The sequence below is a fragment of the Hylobates moloch genome, unplaced genomic scaffold (assembly GCF_009828535.3).
Source record: "Hylobates moloch isolate HMO894 unplaced genomic scaffold, HMol_V3 SCAFFOLD_4, whole genome shotgun sequence".
NCBI lineage: Eukaryota > Metazoa > Chordata > Mammalia > Primates > Hylobatidae > Hylobates > Hylobates moloch.
The window spans coordinates 26121241-26145322 of NW_026652279.1; the positions used below are offsets into that span (position 1 = coordinate 26121241).

At 46.7% G+C, this 24082-nt stretch overlaps 1 protein-coding gene and 1 long non-coding RNA gene across 10 annotated transcripts in view; one reads left to right on the top strand and one right to left on the bottom strand.

Moving 5' to 3' along the window:
• SRGAP3 (SLIT-ROBO Rho GTPase activating protein 3) overlaps positions 1 to 24082 on the bottom strand; it is a 269948-nt gene that overhangs the window by 79221 nt on the left and 166645 nt on the right. For all 9 annotated transcript variants that reach the window (XR_009213058.1, XM_032149572.2, XM_032149571.2 and 6 more), the window contains exons 4-6: positions 19921 to 19983; positions 4156 to 4341; positions 86 to 214 (exon numbers count right to left, since the gene is read on the bottom strand). Coding sequence is in view for 8 of the 9 variants with exons in the window: in XM_032149572.2 (XP_032005463.1) it covers positions 86 to 214; positions 4156 to 4341; positions 19921 to 19983 (378 nt within the window). In the remaining variant the exon portion in view is untranslated. The remainder of the gene's footprint in view (positions 1 to 85; positions 215 to 4155; positions 4342 to 19920; positions 19984 to 24082) is intronic.
• On the top strand, positions 13661 to 14263 carry LOC131383217 (uncharacterized). The gene is made up of 2 exons (XR_009213059.1): positions 13661 to 13777; positions 14051 to 14263. It is a non-coding gene; the product is annotated as an uncharacterized LOC131383217 (long non-coding RNA).

The window sequence follows — 24082 nt, forward strand, 5'->3', positions numbered from 1 at the left end:
CAAAGACCAGCCCCTCCTTCAGCCAGTGACGTGCGCCAGCCCAGGTGTGGGCCCTGCTCAGTCCCAGGCTCCCCAGGGAGCTCACATCAATCAGATCGGAGACATCATGGATGTAGTATTTGCTTATAGCTGCGTTGGTGGCTGCCAGATTGAGCAAGTAGTCATTCCGGGCCTTTGTGCATTTCAGCTTGTTCTCAGAGTACTTGGCCTGCCTCTGGAAGAAGAAAAGAGTAGATGTAAGAGCAAGCCGTTTAAGAGGACAGGGTTTGTGATTTTCTTTTCTTTTCTTTTCTTTTTTTTTTTTTTGAGACAGGGTGTTGCTCTGACACCCAGGTGAGAGTGCAGTGGTGTGATCATAGCTCACTTCAGCCTTAACTCCTGGACTCAAGCAACCCTCCCACCTCAGCCTCCCGAGTAGCTGGGACTATAGATGCATGCCATCACACCTGGCTAGTTTTTGTTTTTGTTTTTGTTTTTCAAGTTTTTTAGAGATGGTGGGGTCTCACTATGTTGGCCAGGCTGATCTGGAACTCCTGGCCTCAAGCCATCCTCCCACCTCAGCCTCCCAAGTGTTGGGATTATAGGCATGAGCCACCATGCCCAGCCCAGTGATTTTTTTTCTTTATAGTAACCGCCTGCCACCCAAGCCCTGCACAGCCACACCTATGGAAGACCTCCATCTGCTAGATGAGTAAGGGTTGGACCTGGACTCAGGCAGCTCCCCTTACACCTGCACTTTGCACCTGCACAGCCGATGAGGACACTACACAAGCAGCAGCCTCTGACGGTCCTTGCTAGGGTGGGGTGTAAATAAGATCCCTGGCCAGGGGTGTTGGCCTATAATCCCAACACTTTGGGAGGCTGAGGCAGGCATATTACCTGAGGTCAGGAGATCAAGACCAGCCCGGCCAACAGGGAAAAACCTCATCTCTACTAAAAATACAAAAATCAGCTGGGTGTGGTGGCATGCACCTGTAGTCCCAGCTACTTGGGAGGCTGAGGTGGGAGAATCATTTGAACCCAGGAGGCAGAGGTTGCAGTAAGTGGAGATTGCACCACTGCACTCCAGGTCTAGGTGACAGAGGGAGACTCCATCTCAATCAATCAATCAATCAATCAATCAATAAGACCCCTACCCAGTACCCTCCAGTGACATCCCAAACTTCTGCTCGTGCCTGAGAAGCCCTCCATGGCCTGGTCCCATCCACTTCTCAAGCTCCACCTTCTCCCATGCTCCCCCTCATTTGCTCAGCCTCCTTGGTCCATCCTTTAAGAGGCCAAGTTCATTCCTGTCTCAAGGCCCTCAGACTCATGGTTCCCTCAGCCTTGGCCCAAGGTCTCAAGGCCAGATTGGCCTCTGATGACAAGCTCGTCTACCTTTCCCACTCCCTCTGCCCACCCGTGCCCAGCTCTTTTCTTTATAAGCACTTCCACCACCTGAAATTGTATTTTTTTCTACCCTTTTATTTACTTGTTGATTGTCAGTGATCTCCCATTAGAAAATAAGTGGGGTTAGGGACTTGATCTGCTTTGTTCACTGCTAGGTCTGGAGCACCCAGAACTGTCCCTGCACAAGGTCATTTTCAGTCATTTTCAGTGACTGGAGGACAGGAGGGAGGGAGGATGACTGGATGGAAGTGGTGGGGAGAGGCAGGGTGAGGCAGCCAGAGCGGCCCATCTCAGCTGGGACCCAGCTGCCTCCCAGGGAGCTGCTCCTGTCTGGGCCAGCCTGGGAATGGAGCAGAAAAGAGTAAACAGGCTGGAAAGCTGTCCCCTGCTCCTTTCAGACTGATGGGTCCCATTGCTGCGTAAAAAGTCAGGTCTCTGTAAATAAATGGTTTTTCTCCTTCGCCTAGACATTCTTACACCTTCCTATTCCACAATGAGTTCTCATCCTTTTAATTCTCTTCAGAGATCTCTAACTTTTCCCCAGGGTCCTGGCAGTTACATCCTACACCAGCCATGCACCTGACCCCCACAGACAGTTTTGATATTCTTGGCCTATTTCCAGTGGCCAGCTATGACCATGACCCTGAGACCATTTTTTAGCCCTTCACAGACTTATAAAATGTTATAAGTCTAGAAAGGATGTTAAAGGTATTTTCGTTAAACTCATCTATTTTGTAGATGAGGAAATGAGAACTGGAGAGAAGTGGCTTGCCCAAGAGCCAAGTAGCTAATCGAACTAAAAATACAACTCTGAACTAAAAATCAGCCTCTGGACTTCCAGTCAGCACTCATTCTACCTCTCTATTTCTCCCTATGTTGTAGTCCTATCATTCCCTGCTTGGTTATTTTATTTTATTTTTATTTATTTTTACTATATTCACAGAGTCATACAACCATCATCATTATCTAACTTTAGAATATTTTCATCACCCCAGAAAGAAACCCTGCACCCATTCACACTTACTCCCCATTTTCCTCTTCCTTAGCCCCTGGAAACCAATCATCTATTTTCTATTTCTATAGATTTGTCTATGCTGGACATTTCATAAATGTAATTGTATAATATGTGGTCTTTTGTGACTGACTTCTTTCATTTAGCATAATGTTTTCAAGGTTCATCTATGTTGCAGCATGTGTCAGTACTTCATTCCTTTTCATGGATGAATAATATTCCATCACATGGATATACCACATTTTATTCAACCATCCATCAGCAGATGAACATCTGAGTCATTTCCATCTTTTGGCTATTTAGAATAATGCTGCTATTCATGTACAAGTCTTTGAATGGACATATGTTTTTATTTTTCTTGGGTGGATACCTAGGAATAAAATTGTTGAGTCACATGGTAACTTAGTCTACGTTTAACATTTAGATTGCTTTCCAAAGTGATAGAATCGCTGTACATTCCCTTTAGTAGTGTGTGAAGATTCCAATTTCTCCACATTCTCACCAATACTTCATATAGTCTGCCTTTTTAATTCTAGCTATCATGGTGGGTGTGAAGTGATAGTTCATTGAGTTTGATTTGCATTTCTTTAATCACTAATAATAAAGACAATCTTTTTTTTTTTTTTTTGAGACAAGGTCTTACTCTGTTGTCCAGGCTGGAGTGCAGTGATGCGATCATGGCTCACTGCAGCCTCGACCTCCTTCAGGTAATCCTCCTACCTCAGCCTCCCAAGTGGCTGGGACTACAGGCACATGCCACCACACCTGCCTAATTTTTCTATTTTTTGTAGAGATGGGGTTCTGTCATGTTGCCCAACCTGGTCTCGAACTCCTGGGCTCAAACTATCTGCCCACCTCGGCCTCCCAAAGTGTTAGGATTACAGGTGTGGACCACCATGCCTGGCCCAGACAATCTTTTTATGTACTTATTGGCCACTCATACATGTTTTTTTAAGAGCAACATCTATTCAAATTCTTTGCCTTTTTTTTTTTTTCATAAACAGAGATGGAATTTTGCCATTTTACCCAGGCTGGTCTCGAACTCCTAGGCTCAAACAATCCTCCCACCTTGGCCTCCCAAAGTGCTGATAATACAAGCATAAGCCACCGTGGCCAGCCCTACAGCACTGTTTTTAACTAAATCTGGATAGGGTTTCACAATTCTCAGCCCAGTGCCCTGGGCAATTGATAAGAGTTGACATGAGAAATGAGACGAATTTGCCACTCCTGTCAGATTTGAAAACTGCAGCTCAGAGAGGTGTTGTAAACGTGACATTTTCAAAACCCAGCCAATTTGACTCCAAAGCTAGAATTCCTTCCACCACACCCTACTAAAGGACTTTTCCAGAATCAATACACGGGGATTCTAACTCTCTCATCTTTGAATTGGCAATGGCAATTTTGGAATGAGCCCTTCACCAGGTTTCCAGGTGCTGGTCCCTCTTGTTGAGACATATTCAGTAATTAGTTCCCACCTCACCCCCAGCCCCTACCCTTGGCCATCAAATTGGCCTCTGGAACAAGCCCCTGCTCCCGCTAATGCCTTGTGATTCCAGCTCATCTGAGAAGGTGCTTGCTGGGTGTGAATCTCGTCACAGTTCAGCTTTCTTGTGAGTTGAGCACCCTGTCTGCCTGCTGACCCCCCAACTGGGATGCAGGGGAATAAGGGGGAAGGCTAAGGCTGTCCACCAAGAGCATGGCCCTCCCCTTTGTGCCCTGTCCCCAGTCGCTCCCAGCCCAGGGCCCCCACTCGCCTTCTCTTTCATCTTCTCAATCTTCTTCACAGAGCTGCGGCGCTGGGGCCGGTCCTCGTGCCGGAGCAGGTTCATGCTGAGGTCTCCTGACTTATTGAACTGCTTCTCTTCCTGCTTCTCAGCCTCCTTCAGCTTGCTTTCTGCACTGATGCTCTCTGCATGGTACATGTGGTAGGTTTTCATGACCTGGGGGTGCACAAGTAGGGGAAATCAGCAGCCAGCTATGGCCCAGCACGGCCCTCCCTGTTACTCCTGGCTCCATACCAAGTTCTACGCTCTAGTTGGCCACTGCCCTGGTCCCAAAACACGCTCTGGGCACCTGCCTTCCTTTACTTTTGCACAGACTTTCTGAGGACTGGATATGATGATGATGGTCACTATCATCACCATCATCATCAACATCATTAAGCCCTAACTAAGAGCCAGGCATGGGCTAGTAAAGAGGAAATTTAAAAATGATAATAATAAATAAATAAGGAGGAAATTTAAAAGGGTAACCATAGCTCCAAGCATCTGGGGACTGTCAGAGGTGACAAGGCAAGCCTGGCCCTTGCTCAGCTGTCCTCTCCAGCCCTGCCAGCAGTGACTGTGGCATCCCTCCCTCTCCTCCCAGTGCTGCAGGGAAAGCCCCTCCTCCCATGCACATGGGAACTGAATGGGAAACATCCTTCTTACACACAAATCATTTTCTCAGCTGTTTCCTGAAGTACAATGGACTGCAAATGGCTCTGTACCCAAAATGAGTAATATTAAGTAACCCAATAGATATTCTATGCTCTCTGGAATAAACTCATCCTTGCCTATAAAAACAATTCCTATAAAGCAAATTGCACTTTGCTACTCTACTTCCATAATAAAAAATGGATATTGTTATTACAGGGGAAATTTTCTGAGCCAGAAGAAATTCCAGACATCATCTAATCCAACGACCTTCTAGTTTGACAAACAGGGAAACTGAGGCTTGGAGGTGCAAAGTATCAGTGCAGAGATGCCAGACTTTACATCCATGTATCCAGGACCACAAGCAAAATATAGAACTTCCACTGCACCAGAAAGATCCCTCATGCCCCTTTGCAGCCAATCCCTGACCCCACCCCAGCCCCAATCATAGATTTGCCTTCTGTCACTGTAGATTGGTTTTGTGTGTTCTAGAATCCAGTTCCATGGAATCATACAATATAAACTCCTTTGGGTCAGCCCTCTTTTCATTCAGCATAACTTTTCTGAGATTCACTGATGATGCCATACATATCAGAACTTCTTTTTTATGGCTAAGGATTCCATTGTATGGCTATGCCACAATCTGTTTACTTAGTCATATGTCCATAGCTACTTGAGGTGTTTATAGTTTTTAGCTATTTTGAATAAAACTGCTATGAATGCTTATGTACATTTCTTTATGTGGACATGTATTTTCCTTTTCCTTAGGTAAATATCCAGAGGTGGGATGGAGGGTCATGTGGTAAATATATATTTAATCATATTGGAAATCTGGTCTCTCACTTTTAATCCACCACTTTTTCTACCAGATCATCTTAGATTGTCTGTATCATTTTTTCATAAATAGAGATGGGGTTTTGCCATGTTTTCCAAGCTGGTCTCGAACTCCGGGGCTCAAGTGATCCTCCCACCTCAGCCTCCCAAAGTGCTAGTATTACAGGTGTGAACCGCCACACCCAGCCCTTAATGAATTTTTTTAATTCATTACCATTTTCTGAGCAGGCATAAATACTTTTAGTAGCCTGAACACTGGCTGGGCTGCTCCATACCAACAGCATTTTTACCGGTCCCCAACTAGAAATGTACTTTTTTTTTGCAATGCCAAGTATATGATCATCTTTCTATGCTAAGAAACAAAGAAACTTCTGGAATCCACGGCTCCTGGGCCTTGTTCATTCTCTTCTGTGGCTTGGATTACTATAACAGCTAACAGAGCAAAGGCTTCCCCCGGGAATGAAATGTGCTCCTATCTAACCAAGCCCTGTAAGTCGGAGAACTCAGAATGAATTCCTGGCCAACCCTAAAATCTTATTCCTTGTCATTTGAAGTGTTGTGAAGTGAGTTTATTAGAATGAGGAATTCTGTGACTTTTTTTTTTCTTTTTGAGACGGAGTTTCACTCTTGTTGCCCAGGCTGGAGTGCAGTAGCATGATCTCGGCTCACTGCAACCTCCTCCTCCTGGGTTCAACGATTCTCCTGCCTCAGCCTCCTGAGTAGCTGAGATTACAGGCACCCACCACAATGCCCGGCTAATTTTTTTTTTGAGACGGAGTCTCGCTGTCGCCCAGACTGGAGTGCAGCGGCGCGATCTCAGCTAACTGCAGGCTCCACCCCCCGGGGTTCACACCATTCTCCTGCCTCAGCCTCCAGAGTAGCTGGGACTACAGGCGCCCGCCACCTCGCCCAGCTAATTTTTTGTATTTTTAGTAGGGACAGAGTTTCACCATGTTAGCCAGGATGGTCTCGATCTCCTGACCTTGTGATCCGCCTGCCTCGGCCTCCCAAAGTGCTAGGATTACAAGCGTGAGCCACCGTGCCCGGCCTCCAGCTAATTTTTATATTTTAGTAGAGATGGGGTTTCACCATGTTGGTCAATCTGGTCTTGATCTCCTGACCTCAGGTGATCCTCCCACCTTGACCTCCCAAAGTACTAAGATTACAGGTGTAAGCCACCGCACCCAGGCTCTGTGACTTTTATCATTAAATCACAGCATTGATTCGTTGTTCAGAAAGTTCCCTTTGCCACTGGCCAGGAGTCAATGTGGCAACATATATTGTAGATCATGGAAGGTAAGAATATGGACAAGTGTCTGGGCTGAATCCTGATGCTCCCACTCCTCAGCTATGTGACCTTGGACAAGTCACACAACCTCTCTGACCTCTGCTTCCTCATCTGTAAAACAGAGATAATAATAGCATTTACTTCCTAGGCTTGTTGTGAGCATTAAATGAGTTAATTTCTGTAAAGTGCTGAGAACAATACCTTCCACATAGTAAGAGCCATGGAGGTATCTATCAGATGCTACCACCACCATCATCATCATTATTATCCCTGATTTGGGCTCAAGGTTTAAGAACCTTAAACATGCTCACTTGGAAATGCTTACAAGCTCTGGAGAACATTAACTAATGTAAAAAATACATATTTTTATGCCATGTTTCTCCCTTCTTCCTTCATCCTAAAAATCTCCCAAACTTGTAAAACAATACATGGATTTAAAATGCAGTCAACTTTTCTTCATGGTTCTTGGTGGAAAGATTGCTTCTCTGCATTCCATCCATTTTTGCTCATTTGCAATCTCCCTAAGACTCCAAAAAACCCCCCTCTTGCTGATTTCATCCTCTCTGTATGCCAGTTCCACCAAGATCACATCCAAATAACTCAATGGACCAGAAAATGTGCCATATTGATGTGTTCTCGACATCTAGTGGCCAAAAGGGGTGACTGCAGACTTGCAGATAATCAAAGCAAGTGCCTATTTTGATGATCTTCATGCCTTGGTTAAAAGGACACTGGGGCCTCTCAGCGGAGGCAGCAGGAGGGAGAGCATCAGGATAAATAGCTAATGCTTGTGGGGCTTAACACCTAGGTGATGGGCCGATAGGTGCAGCAAACCATGATGGCACACGTTTACCTATGTAACAAACCTGTGTGTCCTGCACATGTATCCTGGAACTTAAAATAAAAATAAATGAGTCCATTGAGTTATTTGGATATGGTCTTGGTGGAACTGGCATACAGAGAGGATGAAATCAGCAAGAAGGGGGTTTCTAGGAGTTTTAGGGAGATTACAAATGAGCAAAAATGGGTGGAATGCAAAGAAGAAATAAAATAAAATAGATGTGGCTAAAGTGTGAGAATGCCTGCTGCGGCTGTCTCCAGGACCCCACCTTCCCCCTTCTCGACATGTCCCTCCACATCCATAGACAACCCTGGGTTCTTTGCCTCACCACCATATTGCTGGTGTTTTTCATGTCTGGATCCTATCCCTGTCTGCGTTCAATGATTCCTGCTACATCTCCTTTTTCTATTTTGGCTTCTGAGTCTGCTTGCCTCGCCACGAATCTGTCATCTGTGCTGGGTGGTTCAGGGGAAAAGAGAGCCTTTCTATTTACAGCTAGATCTTCCTGTCCAATCACCATGCATCTATCCACTCACTCAAGGTCAGCAGCCCAGCTGGGTGTTCTCAATTCCCACATATCCTTTGCCTAGTTTTCTTTTTTTATTTTCTCTCCCTTTACATCATTTTCTACTCCTCTTGAGCCACAGAGTACTCTTCCTGCCCTCTGACAGGCCAAACTTCCCAGGACAGCCTCTAAATTTCATTCCCAAAATCCCACGCTTGGAGAAGACAACCCAAGTACCCTGGGGCCAAACTCCCTGTGATCTACTCGATTCCTGATTCCAAGAATAACAGTGAACTCCACTGCCCAGGGTGACTTATGACAGACAGCTGCCACCAAAGAGTTCACCTGGAGGTTTCTCCAAAATGATTCTATTTGTACCCAGAATCCTCTAGATGTTTCTTTTATTTAATTACCTGATACATGGGCTTCAGCATGAATGGTCCTTAGCTCAATAGACTAGAACAGTTAGCTCAATATTGCTAGTCCAGGATGCATTAAACAATATTTAACCTTATCTATTACTTCAAAGTTTGCAAACCTCTTTATAGGAGCCCTTCTAGTAAAGGAGCATTTCAACGAGTCCTTTCCCCAATCCTGGGAGGCAGTGTGATAACAGTAACAACAATGATAGCAGCTAGCATCTATTGAGCACTTACTACCTGCCAGGCCTTGCTTTATGCACTTTACCTATATTAACTCATTTATTTCTCACAAAAACCCTATGAGATATGCATCCTATGATCCCTGCTTTACAGATGAGAAAACCATGGCCCAGAATAGGTCAGTAAGTTTCTCTAGGTGAAAAGCTGGTAAGTGGAGTGCAGGGTTCAAAGCCAAGGTGGCTGACCCCAGAGCCTGGGCCTACTGAACACATGGTTGTTTTGCTTTCCCTGTACCCCTTTCTCAACGGTAAAACAGGGGTGAAAGGCTCCTCCAGCCCACTGGAATTTGGGAGACTTGGTTTTGAGACTCAGTCCTCCCACTACTTGCTGGGTGGCTGTGGAGAGGTGTGTCCTCTCCGTGCCCGCCTGGTGAAGATCAGAAGGGGGTAGATGGGGAAAGTGCTGTCAACTGCAAATTATCAAGTGACCAACTGCCAGCAGCAGTGTGCCCAGGGCTGGGAAGGGGCAGAGGTGGATGCAGGAGCTCAGCTGAGGCCAAGTTCCTGAACTGGGGATGTCTGAAGGGCCCCTCAGAGGTACCCATCCGCTTGATGCCAGGTAAGGGATTCACTTTCCAGCCCTCCAGACCCTATTCAGGGAGTCTAGGGAAGGATCTCATAGGGATGTGTCAGTTAAGACCACTGTTCTTGGACCAAGTTCAGTTGCATGTGTCCTCAGAATAAAAGGTCCTCCATAAATCTTGTGTCCTAGCCCCCCACTTAAGGAAATGGAGGCTCAAAAACAGCAAGAGTGGGCTGGGCGCAGTGGCTCACGCCTGTAATCCCAGCACTTTGGAAGGCCAAGGCGGGCAGATCACGAGGTCAGGAGTTTGAGACCAGCCTGGCCAACATAGTGAAACTCTGTCTCTACTAAAAATACAAAAATTAGCCAGATGTGGTGGTGGGCCCCTGTACTCCTAGCTACTCAGGAGGCTAAGGCAGGAGAATAGCTTGAACCTGGGAGGCAGAGGTTGCAGTGAGCCGAGATTGTGCCACTGCACTCCAGCCTGGGTGACAGAGCGAGACTCCGTCTCAAAAAAAAAAAAAAAAAAAAAAAAAAAGAAAAGAAAAGAAAAGAAATCACAAGAGTGCTGTCACACGAAAAGCCAGGCAGAGCTGGGACTGCAGGCCAGGTCTGCTGACCGCTAAGCATTGCCTCTTCTGATAATCACACTGCCTTTTGCTTTGCACACATTGCCTTTTGCCTCTTCCCTGATCCTCAGATTCTGAAAACAGCAAAGTGTTATCTGCACCATCTTTCAGCCCCTCATTTAAATGCAAAAGAAGGCAAACAGAATCTGGAAGTCGACAGCATCCATAAAGGACACCTGAAGCAGGATAAGGATCAGTTGTTAGAAAACAGCTTCTCAATGATGCAGTCCCTGTGTGCTTCCTCCACCCTGCAAACAGGGCTGTCCCTGGGCACAGCGGCTCTCTGCTTCCAGCATTTGTGTATGGGTGAAACCCTAGGCCAGTGCATGACTAAGACCTCCTTGAAGGAAAAGAGAAGCAAAGTCCTGAGGCCAGGATCTTGTTCATGATAGTATTCTCTGTACCAGAGCAGAGCCTGGTACCCAGCAAGTATCAATACATATTTGCATGAATGAATGACTGTTTGGCTGGGCTGACTGGATCAACAGATCAAAAGATCAGTGGATCAATGAATATGGCTGAATGGATGGGAAGATGGATGGATGGACAGATGAACAGATGGGTGGGTGGGTGGATAAATGCAGGGATGGGTAGATAGATGGGAGAGTGGATGAAAGGGAGAAAGGAAGAGAAGAAGGCAGGGAGGGAGGGTAAAATGAGGGAGGTACAGTTCTATTGCCTTTGTTCTGCTGAGCATACTTGGAAGTAGGGAGATCGCTGTACCGCCAATCATTAAATATTTATTGGGCAGTTCATTATGTGCCAGGTACTATGCTAGGCAATACTACAGTGTGGAAGACATGCAGGTCACGGCCCTCATAGGATCCACACTGTAGTAGAGATACAGGCAATTATACAAGTGATGATCACATGGTGTGATAAGTACAATGATGAAGGGAGTACTAGGCACTATAGGAAGGCTTCCTGGAGGAAGTGACATCTAAACTGAACATTGCAGGAAGAGTAGCTGTTAGCTGGGTGAGCAGGGCTTGGGGTGGGGGTGGAGTGTCCCAGACAAAGGGAGCAGAGTGAGCATTACCCCAGGGGAGCAGGAGGCAAACAGGACTGAGGAGCAGCTGACAGGTGGAGGAACATCAGACATGTCAGGTGTGAACATCAGGAGCACCAGCCAATGGAACCACTTCCTCATTCTCCCCCAGGGACTCCCCCTCGGTGGACATCTGTTGTTTTTCTCTGCCCAGACTCATCCAGTCTTCTTTCTTTGGGAACAGCCCCCTAATTTTATTTTGAGGAAATCCCCCAAATTCCCCTCCACTATTCTCAGTACATGTGGTTCATGGGAACTTGACATCACCCCGCAATCCTGGGGTGGGCACAAGACCCCGGCCTGGCCAATCCATAAACTTATGTTCATCTGGCCACAGGAAGCTCAGCTAGGCCAATTAGATGCCACCCTGGGGCTTCACTGGAAACACTGGGAAGGGGGTGTTTTCTTTCCACTGGAGGATGGGGAGAGGCTAATCGGAGGAGAATTTGCAGTGCTAGGGACCATTTTTGTCACCACATGGGAGAAGCCTGCCAGATCATGAAGCCCACACAGAGGAAAACAAACCAGAAGTGGGAGAGAGACTGATTCCCAAAGGTGGATAAATGGATGGATGGATGGATGGATGGATGGATGGATGGATGGATGGATGGATTGGAAAGAGTGGGGAAGGAAGGTAGGAAGAGAAGGAAGGAGGGAAAAGGGTAAAATGGGGGAGGCATAGTTCTACTGCCTTTGATCTAGTGAGTATATTGGTGGGGAGAACAGCTACACCTTCAATTATCAAATATTTATTTATGTGTCAGGTACTATACCGAATGCAGTACAGTCAAAATACAGTATAGAAGACAGATGGGGTCTCTGGCCTCACAGAGTACATGCCGTACTGGTGAGACAGACAAATCAGTGTGTGAGCCCCTGGATCCAGCTAGACCTGAGCTACATGTTCATGTGATTCAAGAGAGTATCATTTTCATCTAAGCCAGTTTGCACTGGATTCCAGTCCCTTGCCACTAAATGAATCCCAAAAGGCAGACTTCCTTCCCTTTCAGCCTCCCCAACTACCCATATCAGTCCTGATCCCAACTGGCCAGGCTCAGTGCAGTGACTCAGGAGCAGTGCTGACTGGGCGGAGGCTCCCTCCCACATCCCGGGTGCTGCTTCCCACCGCTCTAAGTGCTGCTCCTTCTGCCCCTCTCTGCACCCAGGAACTGTCCACTGTCAATCAGATACCATCTCTTCTCTGGCACCTTCCTGATGCTCAGTAGATTTCATCACCCCCTCTTCCATGTTCCCTCACACTGTCGTATCCCCACTAAGACACCTGTCATAGTGTGCAGCCACATCTCATGGTCTGGATATGCTGATGATCAACACATGTATTCTTAGTGAATGGGTGTCTGGGCAGGACAGCAGAAAGAGAAGGGAAGGTTACCTAGAGAGAAACCTCTTCCGTTCTGCTGAGGACCAGTTCCATCCCTGGATGACACTGTGCACACACCCTGGCTGGCAGGCTGTGACAGCCCCACAGAGCTGCCCTGCCCTGAGTCTGAGCCAGGACCCTGGTCTCCCTTCCAGGGCACAGTGGCATGAAGATCAATGCCTGGCAGGAGCCTCAGCATTCCTCAAACTCCACACCTTCATTCCACAGACAGGGGAAACTGAGTGCCAGAGCCCCACTATCTGGCACTGGGTCAGTGTTTCCACTTGTGTTAGCAAGGTGACTTTCGGTGTCATGGGAAGGAAACACTGCCAAACTGGACACTAGTAACAAAGCAACCGAGGTGATATGGGGATGGAGGAAGAGTCAGGAGATATGCTTCTCTCTGTGTACCTTCTTGCATTGTTTAATGCACTGTTATTAACCCCTTTCAGCTCTCTGAGGATCCTTCTGATTACATCAGGAGGAAAAACCAGTCGGTGCCCACACATCTTCAAAGCTTCTCGCCTGCCGCTCTGCCAGGCACAAGCTTGAATGCACAACATTGCTTGATTTTCACTTAACTAACAGAACGTTTCTATTTATACCAAACTGTGTTTCATCTGCTAATATGAAGTATCATTTCCTTCCACAATAAATGCAGGTTCGTAGTTTATTTTTTAACTTCAAATTTAAAATTTTTTTTAAGATGGGGTCTTACTCTGTCCCCCAGGCTGGAGTGCAGTGGTGCAATCACAGCTCACTGCAGTCTTCACTTTTTTGTAGAGACAGGGTTTTGCCATGTTGCCCAGGCTGGTCTCGAACTCCTAGGCTCAAGCAATCTGCCTGACTTGGCCTCCCAAAGTGACAGGATTACAGGCGTGAGCCAAGCCCAGCCCAGATAAGTAGTTTCTATATAGTCATATAAATAGTTTAATGTATTTATATCACTAGTGTAGGGGAGTGCTTAAGCACTCGGAGTCTGGAGCAGGTTCTGCTGTTTCCCCTCTGGGCAACCCTGAGCTGGCCACCTGGGCTCTCTGTGCCTCAGATTTCTCATCCCTAAGATGGGCGTGGTCATAATGCCACCTACCTCAAAGGATTATGATGAGGATGAAATGGATCAATACAAGTAAAGCATTTAGACCAGCCCCTGGCCTTCAATAAGCACTGTACATGATTGGAGGCTCTAGTTATTCTTGAGATGAAACAATCTCCAAAATATACCTACAAACACAAAGCAAGATGCAGAATAGTAAGTACAGTTGTCACCACTTGCATAAAACAGGAATGTGTGGGATATGCCCAAACGTGTGTGCTGACTGATGGATAAAAGATCTCTGGAAGGAGACATGGCTAACTGGACACTAGTAACCTAGTAACTGAGGTTATACAGGGATGGAGAAAGAGTCAGGAGACATGCTTCTTCCTGTGTACCTTCTTTTATTGTTTAATTACTGTCTTTTTTTTTAACCAAGTGTATGTATCTTCTATTTCTAAATTTAAATATTAAACAATTTTTTTAAAGGAAAGTCATCCAGCTCAAGTATGAAGCCAGCATCACAGAGAGCACGTCTGGAGGATGGGAAATGAAGGAGGAGGTGGCTGCACGTTTTCCAGCAAAACACTCTTAGGGCTCTGGCTGGCCCAGTGGAGATGGGGAATGGAGAAGAAAGATTCCAAACTATGTAGGAAAAATATTTATGCCTCGTTCTTTCATAAAAGACACAATGACTCAGGACTCAGGTTTGCCAGGCACTGGGCTATACTCTATGACAATCACTCTCCCCAGAATAAACCAGACAAATGAACTGGCAGCAGCCCCATGTTCCAGGGAGGGACTGGGCTCAGAGGGTTTCTGTGGCAGGGCCTTCAAGTTAGGCCCAGCTGACTCTAAAACCTGTGCTCTTCCAGCATGCGGGGCTGCTTTCCACTAATTAACTAACACTGGGGGAGCTTAAAAAGGGAGGGGAGGTCAACTTAAAGAAAAATATTCAGTAAACGACAGAGGGCCCAAAGATAGGATGAAGCTGTGGGGCTGTACCTGAATGTCATCCTAGAAAGACACGCAGTGAGCCCAGGGTGGAGCTGGGACCAGAACTCAGGCTCCTGGGCTCCCAGTCTCAGCTGTCTCCACCACCCCCATCTCTGAGGGCAGTCATGAGGAGGGAGACACCTTTGCCAAGGTCTGCCTGTTGGCCCAGAGTTGATGTCATATCCCTGAGCCCATACACAATCAATCAAGGCTTGAACATGTAAAAGGTAGAGTGATTCATGGTTCCAGTTAGGGTCTACCTGTGACCAGCTGCTGCCAGGTATGAATGGACACTCCTCAGGCCCTCCCCACATGGCAAATAACATAGTCACTGGGCCTCTCCTGCAGCCCTGGGCTTGGAAGGCCAGCCCACAGTTTGGAGCAGAGCTGCTGAACACAGAGGAAGAGATAGGTGGGGGGATGCTGGACGTTCACTAGTTACTGACACACATGCATTTCATAATATAGAGATATATTGAAAATCTGAACACATTTTTAGCTGAACAGTGAAAACACAGTGGGGCTTATAGTTTGTGAGTTGTTTTGTTTTGACTTGCCTCTTCTAGAAGGATTGCCATACTGGTCCACATTCTTTACCTCTGCCCTTTTTTTCTCCCAGGCCAATACACGAACAAGAACTATATTGTGTTGCGCTGATGGGAGTTCGAGGGAAAAGAAGTGGAGTGGGATATATATGTGTGAATGCTTGCATATATGTGTATTTACATGCAAGCATGTGAATGTGCATATGTGCTAGTGTGTGGTGCATGTCAAACTGCACATGCATGTATGCATAATATGTGTGTGTGTGTGTGTGCACGCATGTGCATAAACACCCATGCTAGCATGCTTTAGGGAGGAGGTGCCTCAAGGTGCTAAGGACTGAGCAGATAAGGACTGGGTGATAAGGACTAGGCTTATTGAGTGAGTGAATGAATACATGAATGAACAAAATGCCTGGCCTTGCAGTCTCCTCTGCATCCTTCCTAGCCTCAGATAGAGACGAGCCTTTTCTCTAAAGCAAGTGATGGGGGGCCTTTAGCATTTATCTCCACTATCATTACACCCTGTAGGACCCCCTGAACAGACCACCACCACCTCCCTTACAGAACTTTAAGAAGAAAAAAAGTGGAGCTTACTGGAAAATCCTTTCTCTGCATTATTTGTTCCTCAGTGACCGTGGTAATGACCCTAGGGCTGAGGGAGGAGGGGGACGGTAGACTTGTATAACCAGGCATGGTAACTAGAAAGTGCTCAAAAGAAATCCCTAGCAATGAAGCACGAATTTGGGGCACATAGTGCCGCCAGCAGCTGGGTGGCTGGAGTGAACTGTTTGCAAAGAGGACTGTGATCATGACTGGCATGGCTGCAGGCATGGCCCTTTGCATTGTGACTCTGCAAGGGGAGGGGGCCTTGCTTTTCTAACCCAGGACTCTGGGCTTGGCTGTGTAACTTGTTTGGCCAATGGGATATTAGCAAATATGACACAAGCAGAAGCTTGAAAAGTGCTTGCACACTGGGGTTTGCTCACTTTGGGCTCTTTTTTCTTTTATTAATTGACCAGAAAATTGCAGCCACATGAGTGGCCCCAATTGAACCCTGCCCAAATTGCTGACCCACAGAATCACGAGCACAGAAAATGGTGGTTGTTCTAAGTCACAGAGTTTCGAGGTAGTTTGTTACGCAGCAACTGATAGCTGATACAAAGGCTTTAAATAAGTCACTTCTCTGTGCCTCCATTTCTTTATCTGTAAAAATGTAAGAGTGTTAATTAAATAATATATATAAAATACCTAATACAGAGTGAGATGCATCATAAGCACTCATGAAGTGGCTACAGATGTTAGGATCATCCCTGTTTGGCAACAAAGAGAAGGAGAGCCAACGAGGTTAATTGACTTGGCCAAGCTGGTAAGTGGTGCAGCAGGAATTCAAACCCAGATCTGTCTGTGATCAGTGTGCACTTCTGTGATTCTGCATTGCCTTCCCTGTTGAGAACTCCCTCTCTCTTCCTCTCATTCCCTCTGCTTCTTTAATTCCTACCCATCTAAAGGCACCAAGCTCAAAGCTCACCCTGGAACACAGTAGCCCACTTTTCTGAATCTTTTTCCTTCTTGTTCTCCCTCCCTCCTCCTCTCAACCCATCTCTCACACACGTGCATCTCCCTCAACTAATACACACCCATCTCCTCCTATGTGTGTGCATGGCTGGCCAGGGGCTCTGGGCACACTGTGGGGAACAAGGTCCAGCCCCACAGAGCTCACAGGCAAGTTACACAGCCAAGCCCAGAGGTACCTCCCCTGCGAGCCCACATGTCCAGCACATACTAGGCTCTGACTTGTGTTCTATCAACAGTTCACATACTACTCTTTTTATTATTATTATTATTATACTTTAAATTCTAGGGTACATATGCACAACGTGCAAGTTTGTTACATAGGTATACATGTGCCATGTTGGTTTGCTGCACCTATCAACTCGTCATTTACATTAGGTATTTCTCCTAATGCTATCCCTCCCCCAGTCCTCCACCCCCTGCCAAGCCCCAGTGGTTCACACACTACTCTTATCTCTCTGCCCAGATTCCAAACTCCTTAGAAGTAAGACCAGTTTCTTTCATGTATTCGTCCCTCCCTCCTCCCTCCTTTGCTTCAACAAGCACCCTGGAAGTACCAAGGATGTACAAGACTCTGACAGAGACAGACTCTGAATGTTCATGATCCCCCACTGTGCCCTACTGCAGCTCTGGGCCCACAGCACGTGGCCCCAAATGCTTTAATTTAACTGAGTTTCTGAGTAACTACTAAAGACTCATGTGTAGTCAACAAATGATCTTCACAGGGGGTGTGCTGGCACCATGAGGATCCCACTCTTCCAAAGGAGAGAGCTAGGACCCTTCCTCCTCCACTAGCTTCTGGTGACCCTCACCAGGCTGCTGTGGAAATGGCAAGGCACGGCTCGTCCTGCTGGGGCCTCAGCCACCATGCCTGGCCTGTGTCTCCAATACCAGCGGCATTTCTGTCCAGCCATCCTGCCCTGCAGCCAGCACAGGGGGGTGTGCATGGAGCACCTGCTGGATTCAGGCCACTTTGCTGGACACTGGGACCTTGAAGGACACAGAGAGATGCCACTGTCCTCCTGATCTCTGACCATCACCTGGCCTTGTCTAGTCTACAAACCACAGAAAGATGACCATCCCTGTTTGTCACAGGTGAAACTGACAAGTGAAGGGACTTGCCCAAGGCCACACAGCTGGGTTCAAATGGAGCCTTTGGGCCTTTCATGCAGTGTTTCTCAGCCAAGACCTGACTCCCAGGGAGTTTACACTCCAATATGTTGGGAGACGGGATATAGACAATAAAGATACAAGAGATTTTGGTACATCTGCCATAGGAACTTGAAGCCGAGAGGTAATAACATTCTGAAGGTGGTGGGGTTTGGTCTGAGTTTGAAAAATGAGCATGACACTAACAGGTAGGTATAGACAGCAGGGATTGCAGGGGAAAAGCAGCAGAGGGGGAAGGTATTTGGTGTAAATAGAGGGCACCAAGAAGAGGAGCGCCTCTGGAGGTCACAGCAAAAGTTAGAGACCTAGGTGGGGATGACTGGGGGGTCCCAGGACATTGGGGCTAAGTTGTTTTGACACTGTGGAGGAAAGTGACCCATTCAAAGTGGAGCCTGAGGAACATAAAAAGGACCTAGACTGGGGAGCACCTGGTCTAGTCAAACTCGCTGCAGAATTCTGAGCAGGACAATCCCATTCGGTTTACCAGGCTTGCATTATTTGTCACCACCCTTCCCCCCACCGTTAGTATGTACAACAACAGCCTACTTCACACCCATCAAGGAGGAACCAATGATGGTGATGATGATGATAGTGACACTCAGAACTTCTGGTACAGAATGCTCTTTTTTTCTCTTTGTTCTAAGCATCCATTGCATATAGGATCTCCTCGAATTCTCACAAGGATGTGCACTAAGCAGGTACTAGTATTTCTACTTAACACCTGGATTTGAACTCAGATCTCTGGCTTCAAAATCTGTGCCTTAACCCAGCAGGCTGCTCTGCCCCCCAGTGACCAGCTGATGCAAAGCAATACGCATTCTCAAGCAGCAATTCTTCCTTTCTGCTAAGAATGACTCAACTAAAAACTACCCACAACTCAAGTTTTGCTCCTTAATTTGGAATCACAGAATTAAAAGTTTCAACTTTTATCTAAGAACTCGCAGCCCCGTTTTACTGATTGGGAGACTGAGGCCCAGGAAAAAAATGCCTTGCCTAGAGTTCCGTAGCTTGCTAGGATCTGAGGCAGGCTTTCTGACCTGAGGTCCAGACCCTCCCACGAAGGCTCTCAGTGCTTCTGAGGAATTTACCACCTGCTGGCCACACAGGATATAAACATAGAAAGATAATAAAACCAAACAGAAGGGGCATCTCACAGACTGCTGTTCTTTCCCCTCATACCAGGGATTTTCAAATACAATTTTAGCAGCAGATTCTCCCCAACACACAAACACACTTTTCATGAAATGCTATATAGGACACCTATCTATTTAAAACATAACATTCTCCTCTGTTCTGATTGGGTAGGACTGAGGGGCCTGGAGCTCTACCTGCTGGGTCTACCCACCCCACTCCCCATATCTCTCCATGAGGTCCCCACATTCCTCTTGAGGAAGCCGTAGGCTCCCCAAAGCACAGTCTGAAAGTTCCTGCATCATCGCCTCACGTGTTTGTGTCCCCATTTGCTCACCTTCTTGGATTCTAAAACTCATCTCAAGCACAGTTAGATGTTGACTCCAAGCAGGTAACAAAGTCAGCTGTGGACCACACTGTGATGTTCTGAAATTATGCCTTGGAGATGGCAATGCAGGCTCACCCCATTACCTCCCATGATCCTCGGAACCGTGCTCCATTTTGCAGATGCAGAGACTGAGACCCAGACAAACTGCCCACCTGCCTATGGTCCCACAGTCAGTAAGGAGGGGCCTCCGCTGGAGCCTGTGCTGCCTCACTCCAAAACTCACATCCCTGCCTTCAGGAGCCTTCACACTCACACTCCCCTGGCCTTGACTTTGTGCCCTCTTCTTGCAGGTAACACGTCCCACAGCTGCAGGTCGTTTGAATCTCTCGTGAATTTTGACAGACTAGACAAGCCCAGGCCCTGCTCCACATGTACAGAATCAGAAGCTGGGGCTGTGAGTCATTACATCCTGACATGACGACCCACTGTCACTCAGCATAAAACGCAGCAAAAAAGGCCTGGGGTCATTCCAGAGCTCTGTTTTGCTTCCCTCCAGCTCTGGTGATGAAGACAGGAGACCCAATCCCAAAACAGCAGTGAGCCTGGGCAGAACTTACTGTGTAGAGCTCGTTGGTCACCTTCAGGAGCTCCTCGTGCATCTGCAGGCCAATCTCCTTGCTCTGGAATATGGAAGAACAAATGTCAGCAGGGGAGAAGTTTGCTGGCTACATCTACCAATCTCTTTTCAAAAGGGAAAGGTCAGGAATGTTTCGAGTGGGGTTGGAAGGGGTACAGAAATCAGCATAAATTTCACTGATCTACAACAACATAAATTCCTCAACTTATGTCCATGAAACAAACTCACAGAGAGAGGTTCCTTGCAGATGGGATTCCCTGGTCATATGAGTTGGAGAACCCTACACATCACTTCCCTACCACAGTGACTCACAGTGACAGTAGCATATTAAAGATGTGGGGAAGCCCCACAGAATTTTTCTTTAATTCTACGTGTCCTAAGCTGCTATGACAAGGGTCTGAGCTCCTTGCACAATCCTCATGAATGGCTAGAGAGTGGGGTTCCATAGAACACACTTTGAGAAACAATGATTTGGCATCCCAATTCCTCTTAAGAGTAAATGATAATTCTCAAGTCCTCCAGGAAACATCTCAGGTCCTCCAGAACATGAGTCCCCAGCCTCCAGGCCACAGATCAGTCCATGGCCCATTAAGAACCAGGCCACACAGCAGGAGGTGAGCGGTGGGTGAGCGGGCATTACCATCTGAGCTCCTGTCAGATCACTGGTGGCATTAGATTCTCATAGGTCCTCAAACCCTGGTGTGAACTGCACATGTGGGGGATCTAGTTGCACGCTCCTTATGAAAATCTAATGCAGGATGATCTGTCACTGTCTCCCATCACTCCCAGATGAAACCGTGTAGTTGCAGGAAAACAAGCTCAGGGCTCAGGGCTCAAACTGATTCTACATTACAGTGAGTTGCATAATTATTTCATTATATATTACAATGCAATAATATAGAAATGAAATACACAATAAATATAATGTGCTTCAATCATCCCGAAACCATCGCCCCACTCTGGTCCATGGAAAAATTGTTCCACAAAACTGGTCCCTGGTGCAAAAAAGGTTGGGGACCACTGCTCCAGAAGATGTTTCCTGAAGGCTTGTCTTCCTTGACTGAGAATCAGCAGCTGGCACCCACTTGGACATAGCCTTCCTAGCTTTCAAGGACTGGTTACAACAGATGCCCTAACCTTAGTTTGACTCCAAATCTCAGCTCGGCCCTCCCCAGTGCTGGTCCCCTGGGTCTGCCTAATCTCATCTTACCACTGCCTGGATCCTGACACAGTGGCAGGTCCACACTGTCAAGGTGTCTCTTCCAATGAGGGACAGGAGCAGTACAGGTTGGCAGAAAGGCCTCTGGGGCAAAAGGCAAAAGATCTAGCTTCTCATTTCCATTGTTTTACCAACTGGCTGTGTGGCCTTGGAGAATCACTTCCCCCTTTGAGCCTTAGCTACCTCACCTATCAAATAAAAAGCTTAAACCAAAACAATACTTTCCAAAGCATGGTCTGAAGATCACCACTAGATGCTATGCTAAAAAGGGGGAGCAGGAGCTTCTAAGACTACATACATTTGGGAAAAAGCTAGTTGAACAAAGGTAGACAAGTTTTCTTAATGCAGGACTTCTCAGTGCCTTTAATGTCCTTCCTTGCATGGAGACTTTCTAAGAAGGAAGTGTAGTGTGTAGTTTCATTGGCCACAGTCCTGCTTCCATGAAGTGGCTTTCATGATATTTAAGGACACAATTCAGAAAACAATGAGAAAATTATCTCAGGTTCCATGCAGCTTGAAGAGTCTAGAATTCTTTGTTATTTTATTTATGATTGTGATTATGATTTTGGTAAATATTCTCTGCTATAATCTGAATGTTTGTGTCTCCCTCAAAATTGCTATTTTGAAATCCTAACCCCCAATGTGATGGTATTAGGAAGTGACATCTTTGGGAGGTGATTAGGTCATAAGGGTGGAGCCCTCGGGAATGGGATTAGTGCCTGATATGGTTTGAACCTCTGTTCCTGCCAAATCTCATGTTGAAATGGAATTCCCAGCATTGGAGGCAGAGCCTGGTGGGAGATGTTTGGATCATGGGGGCGAACGGCTCAGTGCCATCCCCTTGATGTATTCTGAAGTGTGTGGCACCTGCACCTCCGACTCTCTCTCTGTTGCTCCCACTCCTGCCATGTGAAATGCCTGCTCCACCCTCACCTTCTAACATGATTGGAAGCTTCCTGAGATCTCACCAGGAGCAGATGCCTGAGCTATGCTTCCTGTACAGCCTGCAGAACTGTGAGCCAATTAAACCTCTTTTCTTTACAAACTACCCAGCCTCAGGTATTCCTTTACAGCAATGTAAGAACAGACTAATACAATGCCCTTAAAGAGACCCAAGAGAGCTACCTTGCCCCTTCCACCATGTGAAGACACAGCAAGAGGTTGCCTTCTATGAACCAGGAAGCAAGCTCTCACCAGACATCAAATCTGTCAGTGTCTTGCTCTTAGACTTCCCAGCCTCTAGAACTGTGAGAAATACATTTCTGTTGTTTATAAGTCACCCAGTCTGTGGTATTTTGTTATAGACACCTAAAAGGACCAAGACATTCTCCCTGTTTGCCAAGACCATCATGTTGAGTTTCTGTATCAAAAATGGAAGCCATGATCTTGGCTCCCTGAGCAGCTGCAGCCTCCTGCTCTTCCTCCCAGCTCCTTCAGCCTCATAGCTGGACCAGCTGCTAATGGGCAAAGACCAGCCTTCCTCCCACCCTTGCAGAGGTGAGAAGCCTCTGAACCCAGTGGTAGCTCATGAAGGCTTAATATCAGAATGATGCCTTCTCACGCTCCTTCTCCTCATCCCCCACAGCCCTTTCTCTCAGCTTCCAGGCCTGGCTTGCTAAGAATCACCCCTCTGAAGATGGTCTCTGCTTGTACCAGACCCCTTAATAGACAGCAGAAACCTTGGAGGCAATTCCAGAGACCTGTTTAGACCTCCCTCCAGCTTTGAGAGAGTGTGCAGAACCTTCTGTGCAGAGCTCACTGGGGACCTTCAACAGTGTCCTGTGATTTATGTACTGGTGCTCTATGAACCCAGTTAGCTATCCCCATTTCCTATTCTTCATTATTCTCTCAAGTGAACAATCAGTGCCTCAGTTTCCCCTGTGGCCCCTCCCCCTGATGTTTCCCCATCACTGCTGACTCCAGATTCTCTGGCACTCTCCAGTGGCCTCCTCTTGGTCCTCAAACTCCCCAACACCTTTGATACCCAAGACCCTATTTCTTATGTGTTTATTTTTATGATCTTTTTACATAGGTAATAAAGGCACATGGTTAAAGAAATTCTAACAGCCAGCAGCTAAAATGGAAAGAATAAGTCTCCCAAGGCTCCTCCTTGTCCAGAGGCAACTGCTACAAAAAATTTCTTCCGATACTTTTCAGAAATAATCTATGAATAAACAAGCATACATTTGCATATCATATGTTCTCTCTTAACACAAATGGGAGCATATCATACACACCTTTGCATCTTTTCACTTAATGATACCTCTGAGAGATTTTTCCATCATGTAACTTTTATATCCTCTTTTTTGCACAGCTGCTTGGGATTCCATATACCAGAGACATCAAAATTAATTTAGCCAGCTCCTTAAGGATGGATATTTACATTGCCTCCAGTATCTTATTATCTCAAACACTGATGCAGTGAACATCCTTGTGTGCTGTCACTGTGCATATGGGCAGGGACCCCATCCTAGAGGCAGTTCTGCTGGGAAGAGTCCTGTCTTCAGAATTCTCTCCAGCCTTCCCTTCTTGGTCCCTGCTGCAGCTGGCTCCCTCACATGCTCCTGACTTCAGCTCCCACTTCTTGGTGACCAGAAGCCATGTCATCATCTCCCAGGCCTCTCTCCTGGGCTCTGTCCTGCCCAGGAGACCTTCAGCCCAAGCTCAAAGACCTGTATCCTTAGCTGCTGCAAAACAGTATGGTCTAGATGTCCCCTCATCCCCCCAAACTCAAATTATCCAAAGGTGAACTGTTCTCCCATCTCTTCAATTTTGGTCAATGCAATAGTATCTTCCTGGGCTTGTCAACTGGATACCTAGGAGTTCTATTTGATACTTTGTTTAATCCCTCTTTCTCAATCCAATCTGTTACTGGGTCCTGTCTGCAAACTGCCCAATTATTTGTTCTGAGTAGCAGGCAAGC